Source organism: Pipra filicauda, unplaced genomic scaffold, assembly GCF_003945595.2.
Source record: "Pipra filicauda isolate LSUMZ 115617 unplaced genomic scaffold, ASM394559v2 scaffold103_size3290846_pilon, whole genome shotgun sequence".
Lineage (NCBI taxonomy): Eukaryota > Metazoa > Chordata > Aves > Passeriformes > Pipridae > Pipra > Pipra filicauda.
Window position 1 is genome coordinate 1,280,296 of NW_024103474.1, and position 24,319 is coordinate 1,304,614.

The 24,319-nt window shown below is 44.7% G+C and overlaps 3 protein-coding genes across 4 annotated transcripts in view; 1 reads left to right on the forward strand and 2 right to left on the reverse strand.

Annotated features, from left to right (window-relative positions):
• Positions 1 to 4,435, reverse strand: part of FANCD2 (FA complementation group D2) — a 36,735-nt gene extending 32,300 nt beyond the window's left edge. The window contains exons 1-6 of the mRNA XM_039378686.1: positions 3,906 to 4,435; positions 3,444 to 3,524; positions 2,669 to 2,758; positions 2,385 to 2,519; positions 1,714 to 1,781; positions 207 to 310 (exon numbers count right to left, since the gene is read on the reverse strand). Of these exons, the coding sequence (XP_039234620.1) occupies positions 207 to 310; positions 1,714 to 1,781; positions 2,385 to 2,519; positions 2,669 to 2,735 (374 nt within the window). The 5' untranslated portion in view covers positions 2,736 to 2,758; positions 3,444 to 3,524; positions 3,906 to 4,435. The remainder of the gene's footprint in view (positions 1 to 206; positions 311 to 1,713; positions 1,782 to 2,384; positions 2,520 to 2,668; positions 2,759 to 3,443; positions 3,525 to 3,905) is intronic.
• Positions 4,034 to 9,215, forward strand: EMC3 (ER membrane protein complex subunit 3). Its single transcript, XM_027727915.1, has 8 exons — positions 4,034 to 4,247; positions 4,327 to 4,384; positions 5,138 to 5,231; positions 5,899 to 6,003; positions 6,663 to 6,744; positions 6,897 to 6,976; positions 7,557 to 7,639; positions 8,970 to 9,215. Exons 1-8 carry the CDS (start codon positions 4,093 to 4,095, stop codon positions 9,096 to 9,098), a joined length of 786 nt encoding a protein of 261 aa, XP_027583716.1. The 5' UTR covers positions 4,034 to 4,092; the 3' UTR covers positions 9,099 to 9,215.
• A 1,525-nt stretch (positions 9,216 to 10,740) lies between these two features.
• USP4 (ubiquitin specific peptidase 4) overlaps positions 10,741 to 24,319 on the reverse strand; it is a 34,114-nt gene continuing 20,535 nt past the window's right edge. For both annotated transcript variants that reach the window (XM_039378792.1, XM_027726636.2), the window contains 9 exons: positions 18,173 to 18,364; positions 17,542 to 17,630; positions 16,452 to 16,667; positions 16,303 to 16,373; positions 15,613 to 15,728; positions 14,622 to 14,771; positions 13,844 to 13,947; positions 12,993 to 13,081; positions 10,741 to 12,870 (listed from right to left, as the gene is read on the reverse strand). In XM_039378792.1, coding sequence (XP_039234726.1) covers positions 12,769 to 12,870; positions 12,993 to 13,081; positions 13,844 to 13,947; positions 14,622 to 14,771; positions 15,613 to 15,728; positions 16,303 to 16,373; positions 16,452 to 16,667; positions 17,542 to 17,630; positions 18,173 to 18,364 — 1,129 coding nt within the window. In that variant the 3' untranslated portion in view covers positions 10,741 to 12,768. The remainder of the gene's footprint in view (positions 12,871 to 12,992; positions 13,082 to 13,843; positions 13,948 to 14,621; positions 14,772 to 15,612; positions 15,729 to 16,302; positions 16,374 to 16,451; positions 16,668 to 17,541; positions 17,631 to 18,172; positions 18,365 to 24,319) is intronic.

Sequence of the window (24,319 nt, forward strand, 5' to 3'; positions counted from 1 at the left end):
GAGTAAACTCTGTGACTTGCCACTTGGAGCTCACTGCTATTGAACAGCAGTGCACTACACCAGCCACTCCTTGCAGTGTATGAGCTGGAGCTATGGCCCTTCCCTCCACTCTGCTCAGGGTTACAGGACATTTGACTGGAGCATTTAACAGGACATTTAACATTTAAGCTCTGACTAAAGGGGAAGGAAAAATACATTTTCTCTACCTCGACCCCTCAGTCCGTAGGGGAGCACACGGCAAAAGGCAGTTCTTGAACTGGTTCCTGTCCTTGATGTGAGATTCCAAGCCACTGATAAACTGCTTCACAACCTGCAAAGCAGAGGGAAGTTATCCATCCTGAAGAGATGCCCCGCTCAGCTGCTGTCCTTTAGGAAGCATTTTGCAAGAAGATACTGAACACAGGGAAGAGGTAAGCCAAGGAACTGCAGACAGACAGAAACTGTGAGGAAGGAACGATGGATAATAAATGAACTCTAGTCTAGACCATTTCCAAAAGGAAACACTGATTGTTCTGCAAAATAACTCCAAAACATGTGTCTCACATTTTACCTTGATTTAAAAAGGCTTTGCCTTTCTTGCTATTCAGCTGAGACAGTACCATTTCATATGACAAGACCTGCACCCAAAAAACATTCGCAGTTCAATCATTGGCCCCCAGACTTTCACACTGGGCTTGCTGACTGGAGAGGAGCACCACAACGTGACAGTTTTAATGCTGCCAGCTCCCACCCAACACAAAACCAAACACAGCCTCCACCACAAAGTTAAGCAAGTGATTTTCCTCCCGTAAGAGTCTTTATCTATTGACTAATACTGCCAATGAATTATTGATAGGGCATAGTGGTGGAAATGCAGAACTTTTCCTTGGAATCGTGCGAAGGCAATCTTAGAGTATTGTCCTGGTTTCAGCTGGGATAGAGTTAATTTTCTTCCTAGTGGCTGGCACAGTGCTGTGTTTTGGATTTAGGATGAGAACAGTGCTGATAAGCCACTGATGTTTTAGTTGTTGCTGAGCAGGCCCTGCACAGAGTCAGGGACTTTTCAGCTCCTCACCCCAGCAGTGAGGAGGTTTGGGGGCACAAGAAGCTGGGAGGGGTCACAGCCAGGACAGCTGACCCCAAATGGCTCAAGGGATATTCCAGGCCATGTGGCACCATGCTCAGTATATGAACTGTGGGAAAGCTGGATGGGGCCACTGCTTGGGAACTGACTGGGCATTGGTCAGCAGGCGGTGAGCAACTGCACTGGGCATTAATTGTTTTGTAGATTCTAATTTTTTATCATTATCACTGTCATCATTACTATTCTCTATTCCATTTCTGTTCTATTAAACTGCCTTTATCTCAACTTTCAAATTCCCCCCCCTCAATTCTCTCTCCATCCCACTGTGGGAGGAGGGAGTGAATGAATGGCTGTGTGTTCAGCTGGTAAACTATGACCAGCACACACACCAAGGCTGTAATAACAGAGGTACAGGCTGGTCATCTTTTTCTGACTATTCAGATATAGCAGCTGAGAAGAAACAGAAGCAGCAGAAGGAAAACAGGACCAAAAAGCTGGAACAGTGACATTGAGAAAACTGGAAAATCTGGACCACAGAAATCCAAGATAAGCTACTGTGTTGCACACTTTTGTCTGGACAGGCAGCTGCATTTGCATTTTTTGCTATTCAGCAAACAGTTTTAAAGGGGGTTCCTGACAAAGTTACTTACAGCTGGGTAAGTAGGGTGTTTCTCCAGGGCCAGGCAGAGCTTCTTCTGGAAAGCCATTTGATCAACAGCTATGGAGAAAGTTTAAAAAGAAAATAAAGAACCTGACACATTTTATCCACAGAACATCACAACAACTACACCAAATACAAGTTCTCAAGCCCATCCACCAAGACTTCTGCATTTGCTCTACTGAGAAGTCCAGTTAGCAAAAGCCTGAGTGGAATCACCATTTGTGCTTTCTCCAGTCAGGGCTGAGAGTAGCTGACAGCATTGAAAAGGCTTAGCACAAGAATTCCTGAAAGCCCTGTCTGAGCTGAAAGGCAACAATGACATGTTTGTTTTCCCGTCTTAAGAGTTCCTGCTTCTGTAATTCAACACTGTAATCACAGATGCAGTCTAATCTTTTTCCATACTCCAATAATCTTTCAGAAGTCCTTACACTTAGCATGTATACACCCAAAAAACTGGCATAAGGGGGTCAGGTGATGCACTGAATTCAGCAGGAATAAGAAGTACATAACAAATAAGAGGCCAGATGAAGGTTTGCTTGAATTTTGGAATGAGCTGGCTTAAGCATTTTTACTCTGCAAGTAAAACACATCTTTTCTTTATACCAGACATCTTTGCAGGTTTTCAGCTACAAGCAGAAAGAGCAAGTGTTAAACTCCTACCTATTTCATTCTGTCCCTCCCCAGCTTTCAGCACAATTCCTGATGTTCTAAGGAGCTCTTCAAAGACTCCTTCACCCTCCACACCGAAGTGGGCAGAGACATTTTCCTTATCATAAATCCGCGACTTCTTTGTTTCTGTGAAAACAAGACATATATTAAAAAAATCAACAGTGTCTTTAACAATCAGCAATATCAAAATTGCCATTTTGGCCTTCTCCCTGCTCGGGAGTCATTGCCTCTACCAAGGGGTTTCCATCCCTGTAAGATTATACACGAGCACCTACTTGCCAAGTCTGTCTTGCAGCTCTCTTCAGAAGCTTCACCTTTTGACAATTTCCTTTTTGAAACCATGGTAACAAAACCTTTGTTGCTGCCTGTAAAAAGGCAGAAAAGATACAAGTTTTTAGTTCATGTTTTTTTAAGCAAATCAGGGATGTATTAGTGAATAGTGAAAGGGAATGTTCCAGAGACTGAAAGTGTTCAAAGAAAGACAGACTGCCTGGGTAACCAGTATCACACACATTCTTCTGCTGTACAGTTTCAGAACTTGTCATATTTAAACTGCTTAATACATCACTTTTTTCTAAAATTCAGTTTCTCAGAAAACAGAGCTTGGCTTTCCATTCATACACCAAGCAAATTAAATGGCAAGTTAAAGTGAGCAGCTATGAGGTCTCAGATCATACACACTGATCTAAACTCGTGATCCTCTCCCCGTGCCTGGACAAAGCAATAAAGGATTCACAGGTGAGTGTTTATGAGCCCAACCTCGTTAACTGCCCCTGTTCATGTTCCCAACCCACTACCACGACAAGTGAGTTCTGTCAGCACAAACCTCCATCCAACCTGCCCTCTTCTTGGGGGTGTCAGTGATTAAAAAGAAAAAATAAATCTTGACTTACCTTTAAAAGTCAAAGGTTGTTAAAAAAAGATGTGTGATCACCTCACGCTAACTTTCAATTGCTCAGCAGACATTAGTAAAATATCAGTGTGGAACTGTAAAAATTCAAAACCAAAAATGCAGTAAGCATTTTGTGGCTGTTCTAATAATATAAATACCTCAAAGGCAGGTGCCCAGGCGACGGTGCCAGACTTTTTTGGGTGGTGTCCAGCGACAGCACGAGGAGCAATGGCCATAAACTAAAACAGAAGTTTCACCTCCAGGTGAGGAAAGATTTCTTTCCATTCAGGGTGGCAAAGTACCGGAACAGGCTGCCCCGGGAGGGTGTGGAATGTCTCCAGAGAGGGAGACTCCACATGCACCTGGACGCGCTCCTGCGCCACCCGCTCCAGGTGAGCCTGCCTGGGCAGGGGGGTTGGACTGGGTGATACCCAGACGTCCCTTCCAACCGTGACAATTCTGTGACTTGGCTCTGGACGCGAAGCGTACCCTGTCAGCCCACAGAAGGGAAGCCTTTCTCCATCGCACCTGCTCCCAAAGGCTCGGCAGTGCCCGCGGCAGCCATTTCACCTCAGCTCAGCTCACCTGAGCCGAGTCCACCCCGCCGCGCCTCCCCTCACCTCAGGGCGGGCGGGTCCCTCCGCTCTCCCCTCACGCCGTTCCCGCCGCTCGCGCTCGAGTTTCCCGCCCGCTCCGCCCTCTCCTTTCCCGTTCCGGCGGCGGAAGGGCCGGGCCCGGAAAGGGAAGCGGCAGCGGGGCCTGCGGCGGGGCCGGGGCCGGAGCCGGGCCCGAGGCGGCGCCGCCGCGATGAGCGAGCCTGAGCTGCTGCTGGACTCCAACATCCGTCTGTGGGTGGTGCTGCCCATCGTCTTCATCACCTTCTTCGTGGGCATGATCCGGCACTACGTGTCCATCCTGCTGCAGAGCGACAAGCGCCTCACGCAGGAGCAGGTGTCCGACAGGTCAGGGCCGCCCTCGCTCCCGCCCGACCCCCGGGCCCCCCGGCCCTGCCCCCGCTAACGCCGCCTGTCTCTCTTCCAGCCAAGTCCTGATCCGGAGCAGAGTCCTTCGGGAAAACGGAAAATACATTCCAAAGCAGGTACGGAGCTGCGTGGGTGAGGTTTTCCAAAGAGGATGGCTGTGGAGGGAGCACAGAGCGCGGGGTGTGTCGGGGCAGTGCCCCGGGCGGAGCCGCCTCGGGCACCGGGAGCTCCCACAGCGGCCTCGGGTCGGACGCTGCCGGGTGTCCCCTGTCCCGGGGCCGTGTCCCGGGAATCCTTCTCCCTGATATTAATGTCTGTTGACGCTACTCGGTGTTTTAGCTGCACGTTTTAGCTGCATGCTGAAATGAGGCCTCTGCCCCTGAACTATCGAGTTTAATACCTGCCAGCAAGTGCAGGGATGTAATACAAGCTTGGGATAACGAGGTGGTCGTACAATGTCAGCTGCAATGTTTGCTGAACTAAAAATCTGTCGCTGGTGTTGGCTCTGTTGCTGACAAATATGTAATTTTGTGAAATCCAGAGGTCAGCTGGGGGGGTGAACATATCCCTTGTACTGGTACTGGGGCTGAACCAGCACAAAGAATTTGCACAAAGCGCTAAAAGATCTTTAATTAACATGGACTCTTCTTCAGAGACTTCTTAGGATTATTATAAGAATTTCAGAGAGCTGATACTCTGGATGCAGGGCAAAGTGAGGAGCTTTAGAGCACACGGGCAATGAAGTACCTCTCCAGGAAAGAAGGATGTGCTATGAAAGAGCTCATAAGATGTCTGCATGTCTGAGCAAGAAATAACGCTTCTGTCCTTTCATTTCTCATGGTGTTGGCATTGGCTCTTTCTGTTTTCAGTCTTTCCTGTCCCGGAAATATTTTTTTAATAACCCAGAGGATGGATTTTTTAAGAAAACGAAAAGAAAGGTAGTGCCTCCTTCACCAATGACAGGTATGTTAAGGTACCATAACTGCAGCCAGGCAGGAAAGCCTGTCACTTTATGTCAAGGGAGGAAGGTGAACCAGCTTTGCAGGGAGCTCGGGGAGTGTGAGGGAGGGGGTGGGACTGTTCAGCTCTGTACTGGAGAGGGGGAGCAAGATCCCTCTCTTGAGTAGCAACACATCAGGTCACTTCATTTTGCTTAACTCCAACCTCCAGCTGCTTGCAGTGTCTCACGAGAGCACAACCACCTCCGTGTTGCCAGAAGTGGGAATTCCTGCTCTCACTTGTGTCCATTTGTCAGTGTTTTGCACCAGCTCTTGCAGGATCTTCTCTAAACTGATTTAACTTATGTGTCCACAGCAGCAAAACAGCTGGGTAGTTAATTGTCCTTTTTCTACCCAAATCATCTCACAGAGGGGTCAAGCAAGTTCTGCAGTCTGAGGCAAGGGATGGGATCAGACAAAGCACAGAACACAACACCCCTTTGGCATCAGCCACTACCACACTGGCTGCTCATCTCATTTTACAAATAATTTTCAACAGTGGAAAATAAAGTTATTGGGATAGGACTGTTTTCTCTCTCATGCAGTTTCTTAATTAAAGTAGCTGACAATTAATGTCATGTTTCCCTTTATTGTGATACACTGCTACTTCACATTGAGTCTGTGATTTGCAGATCCTACCATGCTGACAGATATGATGAAAGGGAATGTAACCAATGTTCTGCCTATGATCCTCATCGGGGGTTGGATCAACATGACATTTTCAGGATTTGTCACAAGTAAGTGTCTGGAATAACATGGCTTTGGCTGTGTTTCTGACCTTGAGGGTCTGGGCTGCATCAGAGATTTGCTCTGCCTGAAAGCAGTCAGTTGGAAGCAGCATGAATTTGGCTTGTGGCACTGCTGCTCTTCACTCCATGGACTTGCTTGTCCCATTGCAAAGGAGGGGAAACTGCTCTCAGAGTATTGGCCATGGTCATGAAGAAGATAGCTCATGTACTTAGAACAACTGTAGTTGCAAACCCAGTATTTCATTTTATTAAAACTGCCTAAAATTCAGATTGATACAGTGGATTTTTCTCTGAACCTGTCCAGGGAGTTGGTTACTGTGTAATGCAGGGTGCCCACATCAAAAATACTTCCTTAAATTCACAGTTCTGGGTTTTATTCTATACTGTTTATGTGATAACTGTTTCTTTAACAAAAGACATTCACCTTCACAGTCACGAAGCAATACCTGTGAGGGTTTGGTCATCTAAGTTTCAAAAGTTTCTAAGTTTCAAAAAACACTTCATATTGAAATGAATACAGAACTGCAGCTCACAAGTTAACTTGTTATTGTACACATTGCATTCAGACCAGATAAGATGTAATAAAAGATACCACGTGCTTTGCAGTGTCACTTTGTGAAACTGGGCTTCTTTTCTTCATCCTGCAGCAAAGGTCCCATTTCCTCTGACACTCCGTTTTAAGCCAATGTTGCAGCAGGGAATTGAACTGCTCACTTTGGATGCGTCCTGGTAAGCCTGTCCTCAGCCAGCAAGGTGGAATTCCCACTTGGAAAATGTTGAATGTGTTAATAATAACCCTTGAATGGTCTGTACGAGCTGCTGGAATGAGGTCAGGAGCCAGCTTTGAACTGACATCAACCCTGCTTGTTCTGATTTGTCAGGGTGAGCTCTGCTTCCTGGTACTTCTTGAATGTGTTTGGACTCAGAAGCATTTATACTCTTATCCTGGGCCAAGATAATGGTAAGACACTGTCCTTTCTGGGAAAGAACTGGATTCTCCTTCCACAGGATGTCTTCTGAGGGAGGCTGGGGAAGGATTTCTAAGTTTTCAGCCAAAAAGCCTTTGAAAGCCTTTCACTTCTGTGAGGTTACTCTCCCAAGCCAGGTTTGATATCACCTGCAGCAAGTACCCAAATCTCCTGCACCAGCCATTGGCTCATAAACTTGGTCTAGCCCACACTTTCCTTCCCACCAAAACAGTGTGCAAAAGTTCTGCTCTCAGGCTTGCTTTTATTTCTAGCAAGTGTTAGTTTTAAGGAAAACTGCAAAGATTTCTTAATATTAGATGTGGGGCAGGACAAATATGTATTGGGAATATAGAAGACCGTATTTTCCTCAATTGTTCTGCATGTTTTATGTAAATCTGGCTCAGATGTAGGGGGTGGGAACAAGATGTCTTGTGAGAACTCTTTCTGGCACGGTAGTATCGCATTCTGGGTGTTTCTGCAACATTCTCATCTATAGTCAGAAACCAGCCTGCTGGCACTGTGCTCTAGAAAATGCTGTTTAAATGACACAGAAATCTCATTTCTCATCTGCAGCTGCAGATCAGTCCAGGGTGATGCAGGAACAAATGACAGGGGCAGCAATGGCCATGCCAGCAGATACCAACAAAGCATTTAAGGTACAGTATTCCCACCTGCATTCCTGTTTGCTGTGAGCTTGCAGGCTCACAGGCTGTGTGTAACTCAGCCTCTCCCTGTGTCAAGTAAGGGAATTGCTCTGAATTCCTGTTCCTAAAAATAGAGCTGACAGCTGATGAAGGCTGTGGGAGTTGCTCTAGGTCTGGCAGAGCCCGAATACCCTGAAGTAAACCTGATAAATCAGTCATTCCTGGTACAAAAGCTGAATTCATGGGCTATCTTCTGTTTTTTGCAAAGGAAGGGGGTTTTTTTACCTTGAAGTATAGCTCCAAAGCAGAAGCTGTTTCCTCAAAGTTATTAGTGCCACTGAGCAGAAGTCTAGCAGGCACCTGATGGAACTTGTGTAAGAAAATAAGTAAGCAAGTCAGCTCAGCAGAAAATCTGTCAGGATTTGACTGTGTGTTGGAGTTCTCCTAAGCACTCTCCATAGGCATTGCTTGTTAAGACTCCCTCTGCCTTTCACAGCCCATGTTTGTGCACGAAGGGACAGTCCTGGTTTCCTGTTTCATGTACTGTAGTAGAGGTTTAGCCACACACAGCTTGCTGCCTGGGAGGTTGGGATGGTCTACTCCCAGTTTCTTGTCTTCAGTCTTTCCTGGCTAAAAAATCCCACACCACCCACCCAGAGGCTCAGCCAGGGAAGGGAGTGGCTGCAGTTTGCAGCTGTGCTGAAGCAGTGGCTGTTCTGTCACTGACTGTCAGCAGTGAAGTGCAATTCCAGCCAGTACCATGAATTCCCCTGGCTCACATCCCTCTGCTTCCATCCTGTACTGCCTACCCACAGCTCTTCTGCTGTTCAGCCCTGCAGGGACCTGAACCCACAATATGCTCCAGCAGAACAAGGGAAAAACCCATATTGCAGAAGTGTTCTGGCCAAGAAATACAAATCTCTTGCTGGGCATCACATGACATGACTTTGCAGGCAGTGTGCACAAGTCTGTGACCGGTTGCAAAATATTTGTCCTCTAACTGTTATTGAACATCTCTAGACTAAAGAATTAACTAAGTACAAAGGACTCGACCCCCTAGAACAGAACTGGCTGTGTTTCTAGAAACAGCTGCACTGGACTGTTCCACATTAGAGGGTTTGCAAGAAGTAGATAATGTAGTTTTTCTAATTTCTGTGATGCACTTTTTATTGATCAACTAGTATCTAATTAAGCATAAAACACTGATTTCAACAAGTTGACAGGATTGCCAGGTTTTTAATAGAACTTGGGGTTTGTTGCAGTTTTTTAAGTGTAGTTTGTGTAGTTCTTGTCTAATACTGTGTTGCTTTCCCTTCTCTACCTCTGTTCACTGCCAATGCAGACGGAATGGGAAGCCTTAGAACTGACAGATCATCAGTGGGCCTTAGAAGATGTAGAAGAAGAGCTCATGGCAAAAGACCTCCACTTTGAAGGCATGTTTAAGGAAGAACTTCAGACCTCCATCTTCTGAATTTGAGAACATGCTTTTGTCTCTTCTCGTGAAAGTTATTTGAAAAGAAATGTTACTCAAAACTATATAATGTATTTTAGCAAGGCTGAGAATAAAACAAAACCATCATGTTCAGAACTGCAGAGTGCCCTCACTTTGATTTGAGCCCCAGGACTGAGGGTGTTGTATCTCAGCCAGAGGCTCCGTGTGGGTTTTGAGCTGGAGTTCTGTTTCCCTTCCTAGGAAATATATGCTGGAGAAAAGACCTAAAATTTCAAGTTCACAAAGAGCAAGCTTGCTGGAGTTAAGGTTTCTGAGAGTAAAAAAAGTACAAGTTGTGCCTATTTTTCTTGTTTTATCCTTTTGAATAAATGCACAGCGAGTTATCCTTTGCTTTTGAACAATTAGGACATCACATAAGCAATTCAAACTTGGCTTAGTGACAAAGTACCTACTGCATCTTCAAAAGTAGCATCAAGATTCAGCTTCTGAAAGCAGTTCTTGCCCTCATTCTTTTTTCCTGTTAAAATAATCAGGATTTGATGCTTTCACAAGAAAAAAAAGCATGAGGGGGATACTCACCATGTGCCCACAGCAAAGCATAGGACAGCTCACCTACCTTCCTCTGGTATCCAAGCCTGGAAGGCTCCCTGGAACTGCACAGTCCCCTGTGCCTGCTCCTGGCCCAGGCAACCTGCTGGGCATCCTGGCACCTTCTGCCCCCTCCTTGCTGCTCTGGTTCCTGGGCAGAGCAGCTCCTCAGAGGCCTCTGGGCAGCAGAGAGCCAGAGATGGCACTGCTATGCAGAGGTAGCAAACACACACAATTTCCCCACTAATTTAATCCTTCCCAAGTCCATTTATAAGCACCTCAGAGTGCCCACATAGCCCCTCCAGCCTGCCATGCCCAGCAGGGTGACAGGGAGCAAGGGTGCCTGGCTGTTCCCTGCCATCCCTGTTCTGTTCTTTACTGGGCAGGTGGGGATAGGAAATGCCTTAAGTGCCTGCCTGGCCATCTTCTTGCACTGTAGAGAACAGGGAGCAACTGTTCCTGGCTTGTTCATCTGCAGGAGCTCCTCAGACCTCCAGGGAGAGCAGTCCTAACCTGGGCAAATGCTTCAACAGAAGCTCTTCCATATTCTGTGGCTGTTGCTTTTTTTTTTTTCTTCCTCTTTATTCTGAGCACTTTTCTCAGGGTGAAACTGCACATCCTCTTCAAAGCAGGGGCTGAGCCAGGACTGTGACAGAGCCTGTTCTTAGTTCTCACCAAACTATCCCAGTGGTACAGCCACAAGCAGCCCCAAAACTGTATACAGAGAAAACAGACAGAAGGAAGACCAGGAGCCCCAGGGATCTGCAGGGGAAGAGGAATGATGATGAAACCATAGCTGAGGCTTCCCAGTGCCTCAGAAAAGCAAGGATAGGCTTTGCTGAGCACCAGATACCAACAACCCAGCACTGCAGGCAAGAAAAGGCAACCCTGGAGCAAACACAACTCTCAGCTGGACAGAGCAGTGCCCTCAACAGCTGATCTTCTCCAAAATCCTCACTGGTTCCCAAGGACTCGCCCTTCCCCAGCCCAAATCAGTCCTGGAGCACCAGGCACCCCCACAACCAGCAGTCTTGGGCCACATAACGAAAGCTGAAAATACAACAAAATCCAGTTTCAGTGCAAACCACTCTTTAATTTTCCTCTTTGTACAACAGAGCCAGCCACTTACAAAGTGCTAGTCTAAAAAAACGGTCTGGTATTACAGCACACACACATCAGCTGAAGCCCAGCAGCTCAGAGGCAGAGAAAGCAAGAGCTGGGCCACTTGTTCTGCAGTACAACAGAGTCTGTTCAGCATCTGAGCATCACAGATTTAGCCCCACGATGCTTTTCTGTGTCAGCACAGGCAGGGAGGCGAGAAGGAGAACAAAGGCTATTTCAGATTGATTTCTCTTTTAAAAAGGACTTGTACTCCCCTCCCTTTCCTCTATTCTCTATTTTGGAATGCCCATATGACTTACTTTTAGGATAAAACGAACAAAAAAATGCTGATTAGAGTAATTTCAGTGCAGTGCTACAGCTTAAAAATTGCTTTTTGGATGCTCCCATCAGTTATGAGGAAAAAAAAAAGAAATACAATATTAAGAGTTGCAAAAAAACAAAACAAAACAAAAAAACTCCACCAGAACAGCAGAAGCAACTAAGCAATTGTGATCTCAAAATTCAAATTTCAATGTTTTAAAAGCAAAATTCCACAGAGGATCACACCAGTAGCATGCTGGCTAGAGGCAGCCCTCCCTTCTCCAAGAAAGAAAAACCCTCCTGTTTGGTTTGTCATTGAGCTAGATTTGTCCCTAAAAAAACACAGGCTAAAGCTCTAGATTTTTTCCCATTTTTCACATGGAAGACCAGGTCTCCACCAAGGAGAGACTCACAGGAGTCCACATTCAAGAAGAAAGCTGGACTTGAGTCTTACAAGTACTCCAGACAGCAAAGGAGGACAGAGGGAAGAGCATTTGCCACTTGAGCCGAAAGGATAGAACAGAACCATTGAACAGCAAAGGCAAAGAGGAGCTGGGACAGGACTGTCACACCTGCAGCCCACAGAAGGTGAAAAGGTGGGGATCTAAAGGGCAGCGCTCAAGGGAGGAGGAGGAAGGCTGAAAAAGCAGTCCAAAAAAAACCAAAGTTGCAAGAGAAAAGGCTGAAAACTCACACAATCCATTGCATTGGGCTGTCACACTTACAGGTGACACAGTGCTGAGCTTGGCTGGAGAAAAAAGCTCCAAGGAACCACATAAACGAGCAAAAAAGGATAAAAATGCTGTCACGGCACAAACCATAGGAGAAAAGCCGGAGGCAGAAAAGTGCTTTACAGAGCAGCCCGGAAGTGAGGGGTGTAGGAGATGGATGGAGAAGACAAGAAATCATCAGTGTTATGGATGGTATTTTCTCTGCAGAAGAACAGGAGCCAGAGCAGCTGTATCCTGCCTCTCTGTGCAGATCAGCCTGCATATGTGCCACACCACGGGCAGGTATGAGTCACTTCTGGCCAAGGTTCCTACATTACAGGATTCAGTGTTCACATGAAAAAGGCTGAGTCAAAACTGCCCTGAAGAGCATAAAATGCATCAGTGAAAAGGATGGAAGCAAGAAAAATGTTTGCTGCTTAGCCAGGGAACCAAGGTACAATGGCAGAGACTGCAGCAGACAGGCCAGGTGTACAAAGATCTGAACTGAGCTCCAGAAAGGGTGTAGGAGCCTCCCTGACACAGGCAGGGCCCAAAAGCAACACCAGAGTTGGCAGGAAGCCCCAATGCCGATTCACAGAATCGTACCCACCACACTCCTCCCCGGGCCCCTGCGAGGCTCAGCTGTGACTGGCCTCCAGCTCAGACTGTCCTCTCCCGACCCCAACTACAACCAAGAACCACAGCCCCAACCCCTGCCTCTAGCCACACAGCTCAGCCAGATTTTAAAAAGAACTTTATTGAAGCTCCAATATATATTATTTTTGGCCTCTAAATACCCAAGTGTCAGCACCTATTCCTGGCTCTCCAGTGCTACTCTGCAACCCCCAGCACTGAATCTTACAGCGCTCGATCTTCTGCTTGACCCCTACAGAAGGAAGGAAAATTTTCAGATGCCTCAGGCATTGCTTTAGAAGAGGAACTGCTACCATGGTGGCTGGAGGTGATGCTTAGTTGGTGTCCATGCCGTCACACTCTTCCTGGGGAGGACATGGGGCACTATGTTCCTCACTGTTTCGGCGCTGATAAAACAGCACATATGCAGCTTTTGTCTACCAAACAAAAAGAAAACCCATCTGAAACCATCCGCACGGCTTGGCTTGAAATGTCACACCCAAAGCAGGGAACCACACTTTCAGCACAAACTCAGAATGGCCTCGGGCCAAATACTCACCACTATTTGGTCTTCTGAAGCCACTGATACGCTGCTGTCATCGAAGTAGTACCACTTGTCATTCACTTTGTTCTTGGCGTAGGCAGTGTCTGCCACGGGGAGAAACTGAGCTCAGCTTTGACATTACCCACCCCAAGCCTAGTTCACCATCACACACATCTTCTGCAACATGCTGGCTGGTCCTAGTCTAGGACCATGTCCCACATACCAGACTTATCCTTGACAGCTGAGACACAGGGCAAAGAAACTGAGGAAAGGAATTATAGTGTTTTGTTCACCTGCCTTGAGCCAGAGCTTTCCCAAACACATTAAGACTCTGCATTTTCACATGGAGAAGTTTTCTGCTGATGATGGATCTGATCTAGTGTTTGCACGAGTCCTCACTCGAGAAGTAAGTTAAAAGTCCTGCAAAGTCTCTTCCAGCCAAGACTTCTGTGACTGTGATCCCCAATCTCAGAGCATATCCCCCTTCAGCTGTGACCCTCCCCAGCACTCTCCAGTAAAAAGGTCATTTTCATAATTTCAAGTTCAGCATTGAAAAGTCTTGACTTCACTCATAAACTGGGGAACACCATCACACACACTAATGACTACTAACCAGGATCCCACAGGCATCAGAGTCAGACCTCAGGCAGCTGCAAAGTACACAAACTGGTTATCTGCCCTACAGAGCCTAATAAGAAGGATATTACCTCCCAATATGGTATTCACCTGCACACAGAACACAGGTACGTTTTGGGGACTAGAAACCCTTAGTGAGGGCTACTGCAGGTGTCCAACACACAGAGCCCTCCCAGGACCCTTCTGCCCACATTTCCTTGTGCCCAAGGGACAGAGCAGCAGTTACTCACAGTGGCCCACTCCCATGGCTCCATAGTGATTGGAAACTGCAATGAGGTCGTACACATACGAGCCTGCTCTTGGGTCGCAGACAAACTCGGACATGTTTAAACCCCTGGAAGGAAACCCAAAAGCATCAGCACAGCAGTAACCAGCACTTTTTAGGAAGAGCTGCATGACACCAGTGAAGCTCTGCAGGCAGCACTGGTGCAGCAGGGCTGCTCTACTGCTCAAGGGCCAGGCATTATTAGTGTGAAGACCAGACTTGTTACCCCTCCCACACAGGGCAGGTCCTGGTAAACACATCAAGCACTGCCAAAAGGTTTAGAGGCAGGTGCTGAATAAAACACAGTTCAGTGTGTCCCTGTGTAGGCATGAAAAGTGAGATAGGAGTAAGTAAGTAATATGCTTCATCCCACAGCAAGGTGCTGACAAGCAGAAACAGAGGGACCAGGCAGGCTTTCATCTTGTACTTGTGCAATACTCAGTAGTACAAGTGCAGCTCTGCCCAACAAATTTTTAAAATCACTACAGAAGTTCTCATGGTCCAGCAGAATCACATAAACTAATGCTCTTTGAGATGACTGGAACTGATTAACCTTAACAAAAACAACCCCACTGAAAACTAACCAACTCAACTCATGCCTGCTGTCGAGCTGCTCAAACCCAGAAGACAGCTGTTCCAGTTACAGCTTTCATAACAAGCCCACCCACCAACAGAAACATCAGAAGCAGATTCTTCTTGACCAGATCCTTCAAATTCTTCCTGGCTTGAGGGAAGAATCCTACCTGATAGGGAATTCCACAACAGTGTCAAGTTTATCCCTCCAGTATCTGCTGTATGAGAAGCGTTTTAAATGCACCACCAAAATCTTGGGCAAAGACCACAGGTCAAACTTCTTTGTGGCCTGTTGATGTTTCTTACAGTTAGGGCAGTACCTGAGGAAGGAATAACAAATAAGGAAGTTAATAACTACATTAAAAGAAGAGCTTCTGGCCTTCCATTAAAGATTCCTCACTAGCACAGCACAGTCCCTGCCTTACAGAAGGCACACTGGCTGTGGAATATGCAGGTGAACACACTGCCTCAGAGAATTCCAAACTGCAGCTTGCTTTCACTTCACAGGGAAAATGCCCTATGACAAGTGTATTAACTGAACATTGTACAAAAATTAATTTTCCTTTCATAAATTAAAAAAAAAGTTTAAAGATCCCATTACTTTTCTATTATCCCCTGATGCAGCTCAAACAGGTCACAGTTGCAAACATATCTGCACCATGTAATTGGAAATTAGTAATAAACAATCTCCTAGTACACTTTAAGTTATTTTCTTACACAGCTATCAAACAACTTCCAAAGATCCTCTGCACACATGGTAATCACATTTTGGTCACTTGGGATATGCTGTATCTCGTCCCTCTGGACTAGGGAATTTTGGTAGAGTTGGGAGCAGGTCAGGAGTGGTTCAAGTTAGAAATAATACAGGATTAAATGCTAAGGTAGGCACATACTTTCAGTCTTTATTACCACATTGTCTGACACTGTCTAGAAGACAAATGTATGCCTGGGAATTGAAAATGACCTGACCTTTGGAAGCTTTGTATCCGCTGACACTTTGCCTGCAGCCTATGGAGTCAATCACTTAACAGAGATCTTACAGACTTCTCACAGGTGAACATAAAAGGACAGACCTGGGAAATTATCAGAATCCCGTGACAAGTAACATGAACTCAAATAGTTATAGCACTTTATGATAAACATGCAGGCACAGGCTCCTACCATGGGTCATGTTCACCAAGTGTTTCCATAGTAGTGAAGAGCTCTATGCAGTCTCTGAGGGCTACTACAGCCTTCTTCTTCTGTGGTTGTAGCATGCTGCCATGTTTTTCAAATGCCTAGTGAAAGAGATGGATGCTTTATTCAATTCCATGTACTCTGTAATCCTTTACATCACAAAATTACAGGCTCACCTTCCCCATGCTGCCTGTTTCTGCCCCCTCCCTTCCCCAGACACACACTCCTCTCAAGCTTCCAGCCACTCCTTTCTTGTCCATAAGAAAAAAATATAAACAAACTAAAAGTTGGTGGGTTTAGGGCTTTTATCAAGACAATAAAACCAGCTTCTTTTGTTACAAAAGATGATCCATCAGAGCTCTCACAGAAGGAATACTGAGTTTTCTGTTAGGCTCTATGAATTTGGCTTCAGATTTGAGTTTTGTTTTGTGAGTGGACCATGAACTAGACCACTTAGTTTTGAAATTAAAAGGTCTGCTTTTTTTCAGAACACACTAGAAACAGATCAGCAACTACTGATCCATAGACTTTACTACTAATAGATTTTAAGTAAACCTATCTCATGCCAGTGACTTCAGTTTTTATGGAGGGAACTACACCTAAATTTCACCATTTACTGTCATCTTTTAAGTACCATGCAAGTTTACATATAGATTATTTATGAAAAGAGCATACCTGTGCCTCCTGTTCATCATAAAGTAGCCTCCGTGTATCAGAATCCCAGTCAATAGCAACTGCAGAAAAAGCTACAAGAAAGAAGAAACATTTATTGCAAAGGTGTAAGGAGAAGGAAGAAAAAAAAAAGACAGCAAGAAAATAATTACCACTCAGTTTTAGGATTTTTCCTTCAACAATGGAGTTTATCTCAGAGGTCCCAGAGGAATTCACGAGGCTAAAAGTGAAATGCTGTTTCTTGCAAGGCTGCAGGTCTCTTGCTGCCTCCACCTGCATACAACCCTCAGAGTGGCAGGGATCAGCTTCAGTCAGCTTTTCCTTGCCTTCCTCTCCACCATCCTGATGCTCCATCTCTTCAATGTCACCTGGCAAAATTTACAACAAGGACAATATTAAAGGGCTTCACAGAAAAAGAAACCCCTGCTTGCTGCCCACTCCATCTGAAGTTGTATTTTTCCCTTTAGCACATGCCAGGTAATGTGCTGGATTTTATATCGTAGAATCAGATATGATGGAGAGTGCTCAGCTGGCAGTAGGTTAACAATGACACCTTCTGACAGCACACCCTAAGAAATATCCCCAAGAGAGAATCAACAAGGTTGCAGCTGAGTGTCTTTACAGAAGGGAATATGTAAGTCTCCAAGAATGTTACTTCCATTCTTAGGGAAAAAATGGGCAGATTTTTTTCCCCATTTAACTTCTTCTAGTTGTTACCCTCAGGGCTACAGGAGTGAATTATTTCAAAGAAGAAAGGGAAACATGCATTTGCCATCAGCATTAAAAGTGTCTTAGTAAGCATGTAGCCTTGGGATGAGACCTCATGATTCTAGGTCCTCCAACAGAAAATACCATTTCCACTTTATTTCTCCACAACTTATTTTTTGTGACCTAACAGGTCAATTTTCATCAGCAAAGGACACATCAAGAAAGGATTTGCCTCTGGAGGGAGGCACCTGAACACCTCACAGGTAAGCAAGGACTTCCCTAACATCGAGGATGAATGCACACCACACCTTGTTCCCCAGATGCCTCTTACACACATCTGATCTCCCTGTACAGGAAGATGTTCTACAAGAATTCCCCCCCATCCCATGTAGAAGTCCTACACAATAGTGTGGTTTAATCATGGTGAAGAAACAATCTGCTGAAGCTTAACTGAATACACATAGCACAAACCGAACGCTAATAAAAAACTTAAAAGTGCTGAAAAGTTTCCAACCAATTTTGAAAGAACTTTACCTTCAACCACCCCATTGGAGCCATTGCAGGTTCCTCTGTCTGGGCAGGGTGTAGAGTATTCTTCTGCCAAAGGGAGTTTCACATAGCGGCTAAAAAGAGGGGTATGTCTGTCACACAACCAGACTGAAGCTGAGCATCAGAACAGTAGCACCCCCCTGTCATCAGTTCTTGCTGCCCTATCCCCCTCAGCAAAGCAGAACCTGTCCTGTACAGCAGCATTTGGAGGCCGAGAGCCCTCAGAATGAGTCAAACAACAATTCAGTAAGTCTCTGCTCTCGCTGCTTGTTCTGAGTTTTACTGGCAGTAGATTGAAAGGTAAAAGGAAGTTATGGTGGCCCCATCTGTCAGCCTTGAAAACATCGCCTGAGTTCTGCTCCTCACCTATTTTGCAACGCTGAGCAAACAGTCCCCCTTCTGACCACCACCAGAAGTGTCTTTTAGAGAGCCCAAAAAAACAGCACCTCGAAATGTCCCTGGGGCCTCCAGACACCAATGCAACACAAATCCTGGTTTATACATCCCACACAAAAATTCTTCCTGTTAGCAAGGATGCAGTAATCCTATTACAATGTAATTGAATAAGTGACCTCTAGAACGTGGCACAGGATTCAAAGGCACAGACATGACTTACCTGATCTGCTTCAAAACCACACTGTACAGGTGATCCACAGTGAGCTTGTGTTTGGGCACAGATATGAGCAGTGGCTGCCCAAAGAGCACAGTCCCTGCAGTGTTGCTGGATTGTCTTGTTGTCTTCTCCCGAAAGTAAATAGAGAGAGTAACATACTCTGAGCTGTCCTCACTTGGCTTGCAAACTTCATACCTGTTTGAAAGACAGGCATTTCCACGGGTTATTTCCACTGCCAAGAAGCACAGCACATAGAACCAATATGAACTCAGTCCAGTAACTCTCTGCACCAGGTACAAAGGGTTGTACCATGTGCTCATGCTACAGAGCAGTTTCCTGAACACTCCCCATGGCTCACAGTGGCACAGGATACAGACCTGCCACCAACTTGACTGCCACCTGCCCTCTGTATTCCCAATTCAAATCTCTGTTGCCACTCACCTCCCAAGACACACCCTGACAACTACACTGTGCTTCAACCAGATCACAGCATCAGCACAAATACTAAATTTACTTTGAAATTCCTCTGACTGTTTGTTTCCCCTGGAGAAAGACACCCACTCGACACCTTTGGGTCTTGCATTCTCACAGCTTCTCACACAGTTTAATGGCCTGAGCTCACATCACTGAGCAGCTAACATTTCAGAAAACCAAGAGTCTGGAAACATCTGCTTCACAGAAAACTCCAAGGACAGGAAGCAAACAAGAAAAATTCTGGAAGACAACAAACAGCTAGGCAGAGCAGAAAGGAGACTGAGATGCAGCTCGTGTCCTGGGTGAAACAGCAAATGAGATATTTGCAGAGGTCAGAATCGAAAGAAACCACGTGGTCCAACATTATTGCACTGTTTGCTTCAGGGCTATTCATTACATAAGGTTCATTTTCAGGAATGCCAAGTCACACTGCTCTTTAATTTGGTGAGTCACCTGTCTCAGAATTATCTTAAAACTGAAAGAGAAAGAAAGATTTCATACATTTCATACTACACATAATGACCAAGACCACAATCACACATCTGAATGCACTCAACTCTTAACAGTCCTCTTACATTAGACAAGCCACTTCCCTTCTCTCAAGAGCCGAGAAACATTTTTATTCCTGTGTTCAGAATGGCCTTGTAGAGCAGGGAAAAGAACAAATTTCAGAGTTGTAGTTCTGGTCCATCCTAATTAAAACAAAAAAAAGATCCCAGTCTGGGGCTTGCACTGAGTCAGTAGAATACATGAAGGAAAACATCCTTCCAGAGAGTCCCAGCCCACCAAGAGCACAAGAGCTCAGAGTCAGCATAAGACAGTCCAACACCAATGGCTCTGTGGAGGTTTTCTAGGCTGTCAGCTAATCAGTTGACAGGTTTTCTATGCTAATCAGCTGGACACCAGCACTGCATACAGTTCACATTTTCTAAAGTTTCCTGAGAAATGGCACCACAAAGAGGTGAATTATTTTACTTAGTACTGTTTAAATAACAAAAGGCCATACTCAGTCCCAGAATATCATCTGTGATTAATTCCAGGTCCTACGAGACCCTTAAGCTGGACTCCCATAACACAGCTCAGAACATGACACACTCAGGACATGACTGCCTCTCACACCACCTACACTGTGCTCTGCAAGCAGCAATTAATGCAACCCCCACTTACACTCCACCCTCAAGCACCTGAATGAAGCCCTGCCCATGGAATGGAACAGATGGGACAGAGAGAAAAAGCTACTTCACCAGGCAGGAGTCATCTATCACCAACAGCCAGCACGCTGCACCCCACAGCACTCTGCAGGAGAGCATCTTGCACACTTCTCACCAAAACAGAACAGATTTGGTTACCCAAGTGTCCCTCTACCCACTCCACCTCAGAACAGCTTTTACATACTAGTACTAGAAGCAGACAAAGCAGAATCAGGATCTGTCATTTTTCTGATCTCTTGAGCAACAGCTCAAACATTCCCTGTAAAAAAAAAAGAATCTAAGAATAAGTACTTTATGTACAGTTTAAGGAAGGTTATAGAGCTGATACTGGGAATTACTGAACAATACACCATAATTCTGTATCTTACAACTTCACTGAAATAATAGAACATAAAGATGATGCTAGTCCAGACTACACAACATGGTTTTAAAAGTCAGGGACATCAGTTCAGCTGCTACCACACCGCAAAATACTGGCTTGGCTGTCTTTGTAATTACCAACAACTTTAAAAAGTGTCTGAAAACTGCTAAGCAATAGGGTAGGACTTGACCAGCCCTCATCAGCTTTATGAAGGCTTCAGGTCTGTGGTTCCAATTCAGAAAGGAGGCAGTGAGCATTGAGGGAACTTCTGTTCCCTTGCACACTTAAGTTAAGCAAGTGCACAGGAGCATGGAAAGCTACAGAAGACCAGGCAGAGCTACATGAAAGGGCACTGAAAGCAAAACATACTCTGAGCTAAACACCAGGTTGTATGTTGTATGTTACTGAAACATTCCCTCCCAAGTGCTGGGGTCTATGATATTAACTCCAGTTGCAAAAACACTGTGTGGACCCCAAGTCAGTCTACAGCAACAACTAGGAAGTGTATTTTGTAAGAGAATGGAGAAAGGCAGGAAAAAATGCCATTGTAGAAGCTGAGAAACAGATCTGTCTGAACAGGGTTACTACTGCACACCCACCCAGAGACGCTGTTGTGAAATCACAACAGGATCAAAAGTAGACAGTAAGAATAAACAGAGACCTGGAAAAAACCGGGTGAAACGACTGCACATATTCTGATCTCTTCTAGGAAGTGGAGATACTCCTAAAATCTTTTTACTTTCTTTCATAATACCAGAACACCCACAGACAAGTAAATGAGGAGATAAGAGACTGCAAATGCAATTTTTAAATTTTTTTTACAGGGCAGCTTGCCCTGTAGAAGTTGATCACAGGATTTTTCTAGTCTTGCAGCGGAGTAAGATTAAAAGTGATGAGGGAATTCAACCAGGAAGATTTTTACAAAGCTTAAAAAAATACAAGTTCATTGCAGAAAGGACACAAACTGATTTCAAACACGAAAACCCCATTTCAGCAAGACCAGTCTGCTACAAGATCTCATACATGTTTCACATAAAACTACCAGACTAGCTGGTCTGCTGACCTCATTAACTCATTCAATAATTGCTGTAGCCTCAGTCACATTAACAAACCTACATTTCTGCAGCCAGTCATGGTTTTGCAAGACCATGAACTCACCTAAATGTACCACACAGCATGTTGTAGGAGAAGGCAGAAAGCATGGCATGTATGGCAAAGTATATCCTACTCAAATATGCACACTTTGATAGGTTAAAGGTGACCTGCAAATCAATTTGTGAAAATTTCATCAGTGTAAACAACACGTTATATAATAATGCCCCATTAGCCAGGCTAAGAGAACAGCAGGATCTAGTTTATCCATCAAAACAGTTTTCTTCTTAGTTCCTGAGAACTAAAAAGAACTACAATGAGGGATACCCTTGAAATGGGCTGTGGAGTTTGTTTTCAAGTGGCACTTACCTGACCCCCTTGTACCGGCTCCAAGCTCCAGCAGGATCCCTGGTGATGGGATATCACCAGCATGGTGCATGTGTGGGGGTTACACTGGAGCGGGAGCCGGAGGTCCTATGGGGCTGGACTTCCCAGAACCTAAGGAAAAGAAATAGCAAGTGTTTGGGCTGTGTGCTGAATGCTGTTCTCTGCTTAGCCTGGGGAATGAGAGCATTCAGCACAAACACTGAACTCATGGCACCAAATTGATTTGCAGGCCACCTTTATGTGAGTGAGCTCTGAGCATTTGCCACAGACCTCCCTGTCCTGCCACAGAACGAGATGCCTGGAGAGAGACATTTCCAACACTATGAGAAGCTGTAGTGTCACTGATTTTTGCCTCAAGGCTTCTACCAACTCCTTACATTTCTGCATCCCACCTCTTCTCTGATGCTAAATATTAATACATCTTGCACCAGGACTACCCAACATTTCCAAGACTGTCATGATGAGAAAGAGACAAGTGTAAAGCCTCATGAAAGAACAGGTTTGGAGAATTCCAGACCCACATTCTCCTCCCCTTTCAGGTGACTTGGGGAAGAAAATATATAGTGTTGTCCTGAGGAGACAAATCTTGAGGAGAGCCAAGGCCCATTCCAGTTGCTCTGCTCCTGCTGCCACGTGTTGTGCAAGTTCCTGCTCAGTGACATTTCCAAATACAGCACTTCATGGAAATCCATGCTCTGCTCATAACAGAGGCCTAAACTGAAAGTTGGGATTTAACAGACACTGGTGTCAAAAGCAAGACAACAGTACTTTAATTTTTTTTCTTTAAATCACATCCCTGCTGGGGCACAGATCTCCTGTGGTGTTAAGTCTTCAAATTTTGAATTGAGAGATGTGCTGCCAGCTGGCCAGAGAACAGCACTAAAATCAGAAGTCTGTCAAACCACAGGAATACTGTTGTCACATGCAGACCCAGGGCTGACTACTGCCTTCAGCAAAGTAAACCTGCAGAAATACTGTAATTTATATTTATAATATAAATTCTGACATTTATAAATGTCAGAAATACTGACATTTATATTTAAAGTTTTCAATCCTGAGACAACTTAAGGTGATTGCAAGAAACATAAAGAAGGCAAGAACTGCCAGTTTAAGTTACAATCAGACCCTAAAAAGCTTCATAACCATTGAAACAACTAATTTCTGTTACAGAAGACAGTCACACAGGTGATCAACCTGCTGGTCTCTGTTTGGAGGGGGGACAAGGAAATCAAGGAACAAAGGAAGAATTGGATGGCAGTTGCTCATAAAATCAGAGCCTGAGGGCCTTGTACTCCCCCATCACTACATTCTTTGCATTCTCAGAGTCCAGCAAATAACCACAGGCAATAACTAACACAACCTTGGTTTGCTTATGCCAGTGGAAAAGAGGAGTGCTTTTCAAGTGAGGAAACTGTTACACCTTTAAAAGGACGATTTAAACACCAGCATGGAAGGGTGCAGTCTCCAGTTTATCACAGCTTCTCTCAGAATCCACTCAGTGTGGCCATCAGGAAGGAACAAATGAAAAGAACCTGAGAGTACATCCAAATTCAAAGACCAGGTAGCAAAACCCTTTAGGAAAAGACCTCAAAAACTGGTAAGACCCATTGAGCCATCTCTAAAATTTTAAAGTACAAGTTTGGGGAACGCACACATAAGTTGTGGGAAAATACACATGAGAAATCTATTTCTGAATATGTTGTACTGATTCAACTATTTTGGATCACTTCCTTCTCCAAACTTTGTTTTCTAACCAGTGGAAGAAACTTAGCATCTAACTTCAATTACTTAAAACAAGGAGTGAGATGTACACATTACAGTTTACCAACAGGGAAGTCTTGCCACTGGACATCGCTGGAAAATAAGAGCATATGATGAGTATATAAAAGGGACAGGATCAATAAAACATGAATTAGGAAAGAGTTCAAGTACATGAGACACTGCATACCATGCTAATTTAAATACAAGAGACATCTGGATTCTAGTAAACATCTCACATAAATACAATTAACTAATGGTCCTCAGTAATATCCCAGGTTGCATATTATATGTCAACTTAACACACATCTAGGATAATATTTAGTGCCCAAGAACACACCCTGCAAAAGGTACCATGACTACCAGACAACCCCTCTCTCGTTTGTTTTTCCCCGACAAAGCTCTCACTTTGTTTTGCTGCACTGAGCACAATACCCTGAAATGATGCAGTTTTCCTATGTGATTTGTAACATAATTAATGCTATTAAAACCCTCATCTCTTCTGTAACTTCTATTTCCCTAAACTAAAAGCTGGTATGTTTTAGTCTTGCCACGCAAGGCCACTAAGTGATTCAAGCAAATCTTGGAAAAAATTATCTTTTCAAAACATGGTAGACAAGCAGCTTCCAGAGGGTTTCTTCCTTTCTTATGAAGCAATCACTATCTTCTCACTCCAACACTTTAGAAAGTGTTTTTAAAAGTTTATTCTGTGGTAATGTCCAATATAAATGTAGTGCAAACAAATATTTGATGGGTTGGAGTGATTTACTGAATCTTTTTAAGGTTATTTATTTTAATTGTGAATTTTGGGTGAAAATACTGTCACTGTAAAACCTTCTGCAGTTGTACTTTCTAATAAAAGGCATC

Excerpts from the sequence above, each read along its gene's own strand:
- EMC3 (XM_027727915.1), top strand. The coding sequence starts at position 4,093 with ATGAGCGAGCCTGAGCTGCTGCTGGACTCCAACATCCGTCTGTGGGTG. Across the intron at positions 4,385-5,137 it reads GAAAATACATTCCAAAGCAG|TCTTTCCTGTCCCGGAAATA; the intron begins GTACGGAGCTGC and ends TTCTGTTTTCAG. Across the intron at positions 6,977-7,556 it reads TATCCTGGGCCAAGATAATG|CTGCAGATCAGTCCAGGGTG; the intron begins GTAAGACACTGT and ends TCTCATCTGCAG.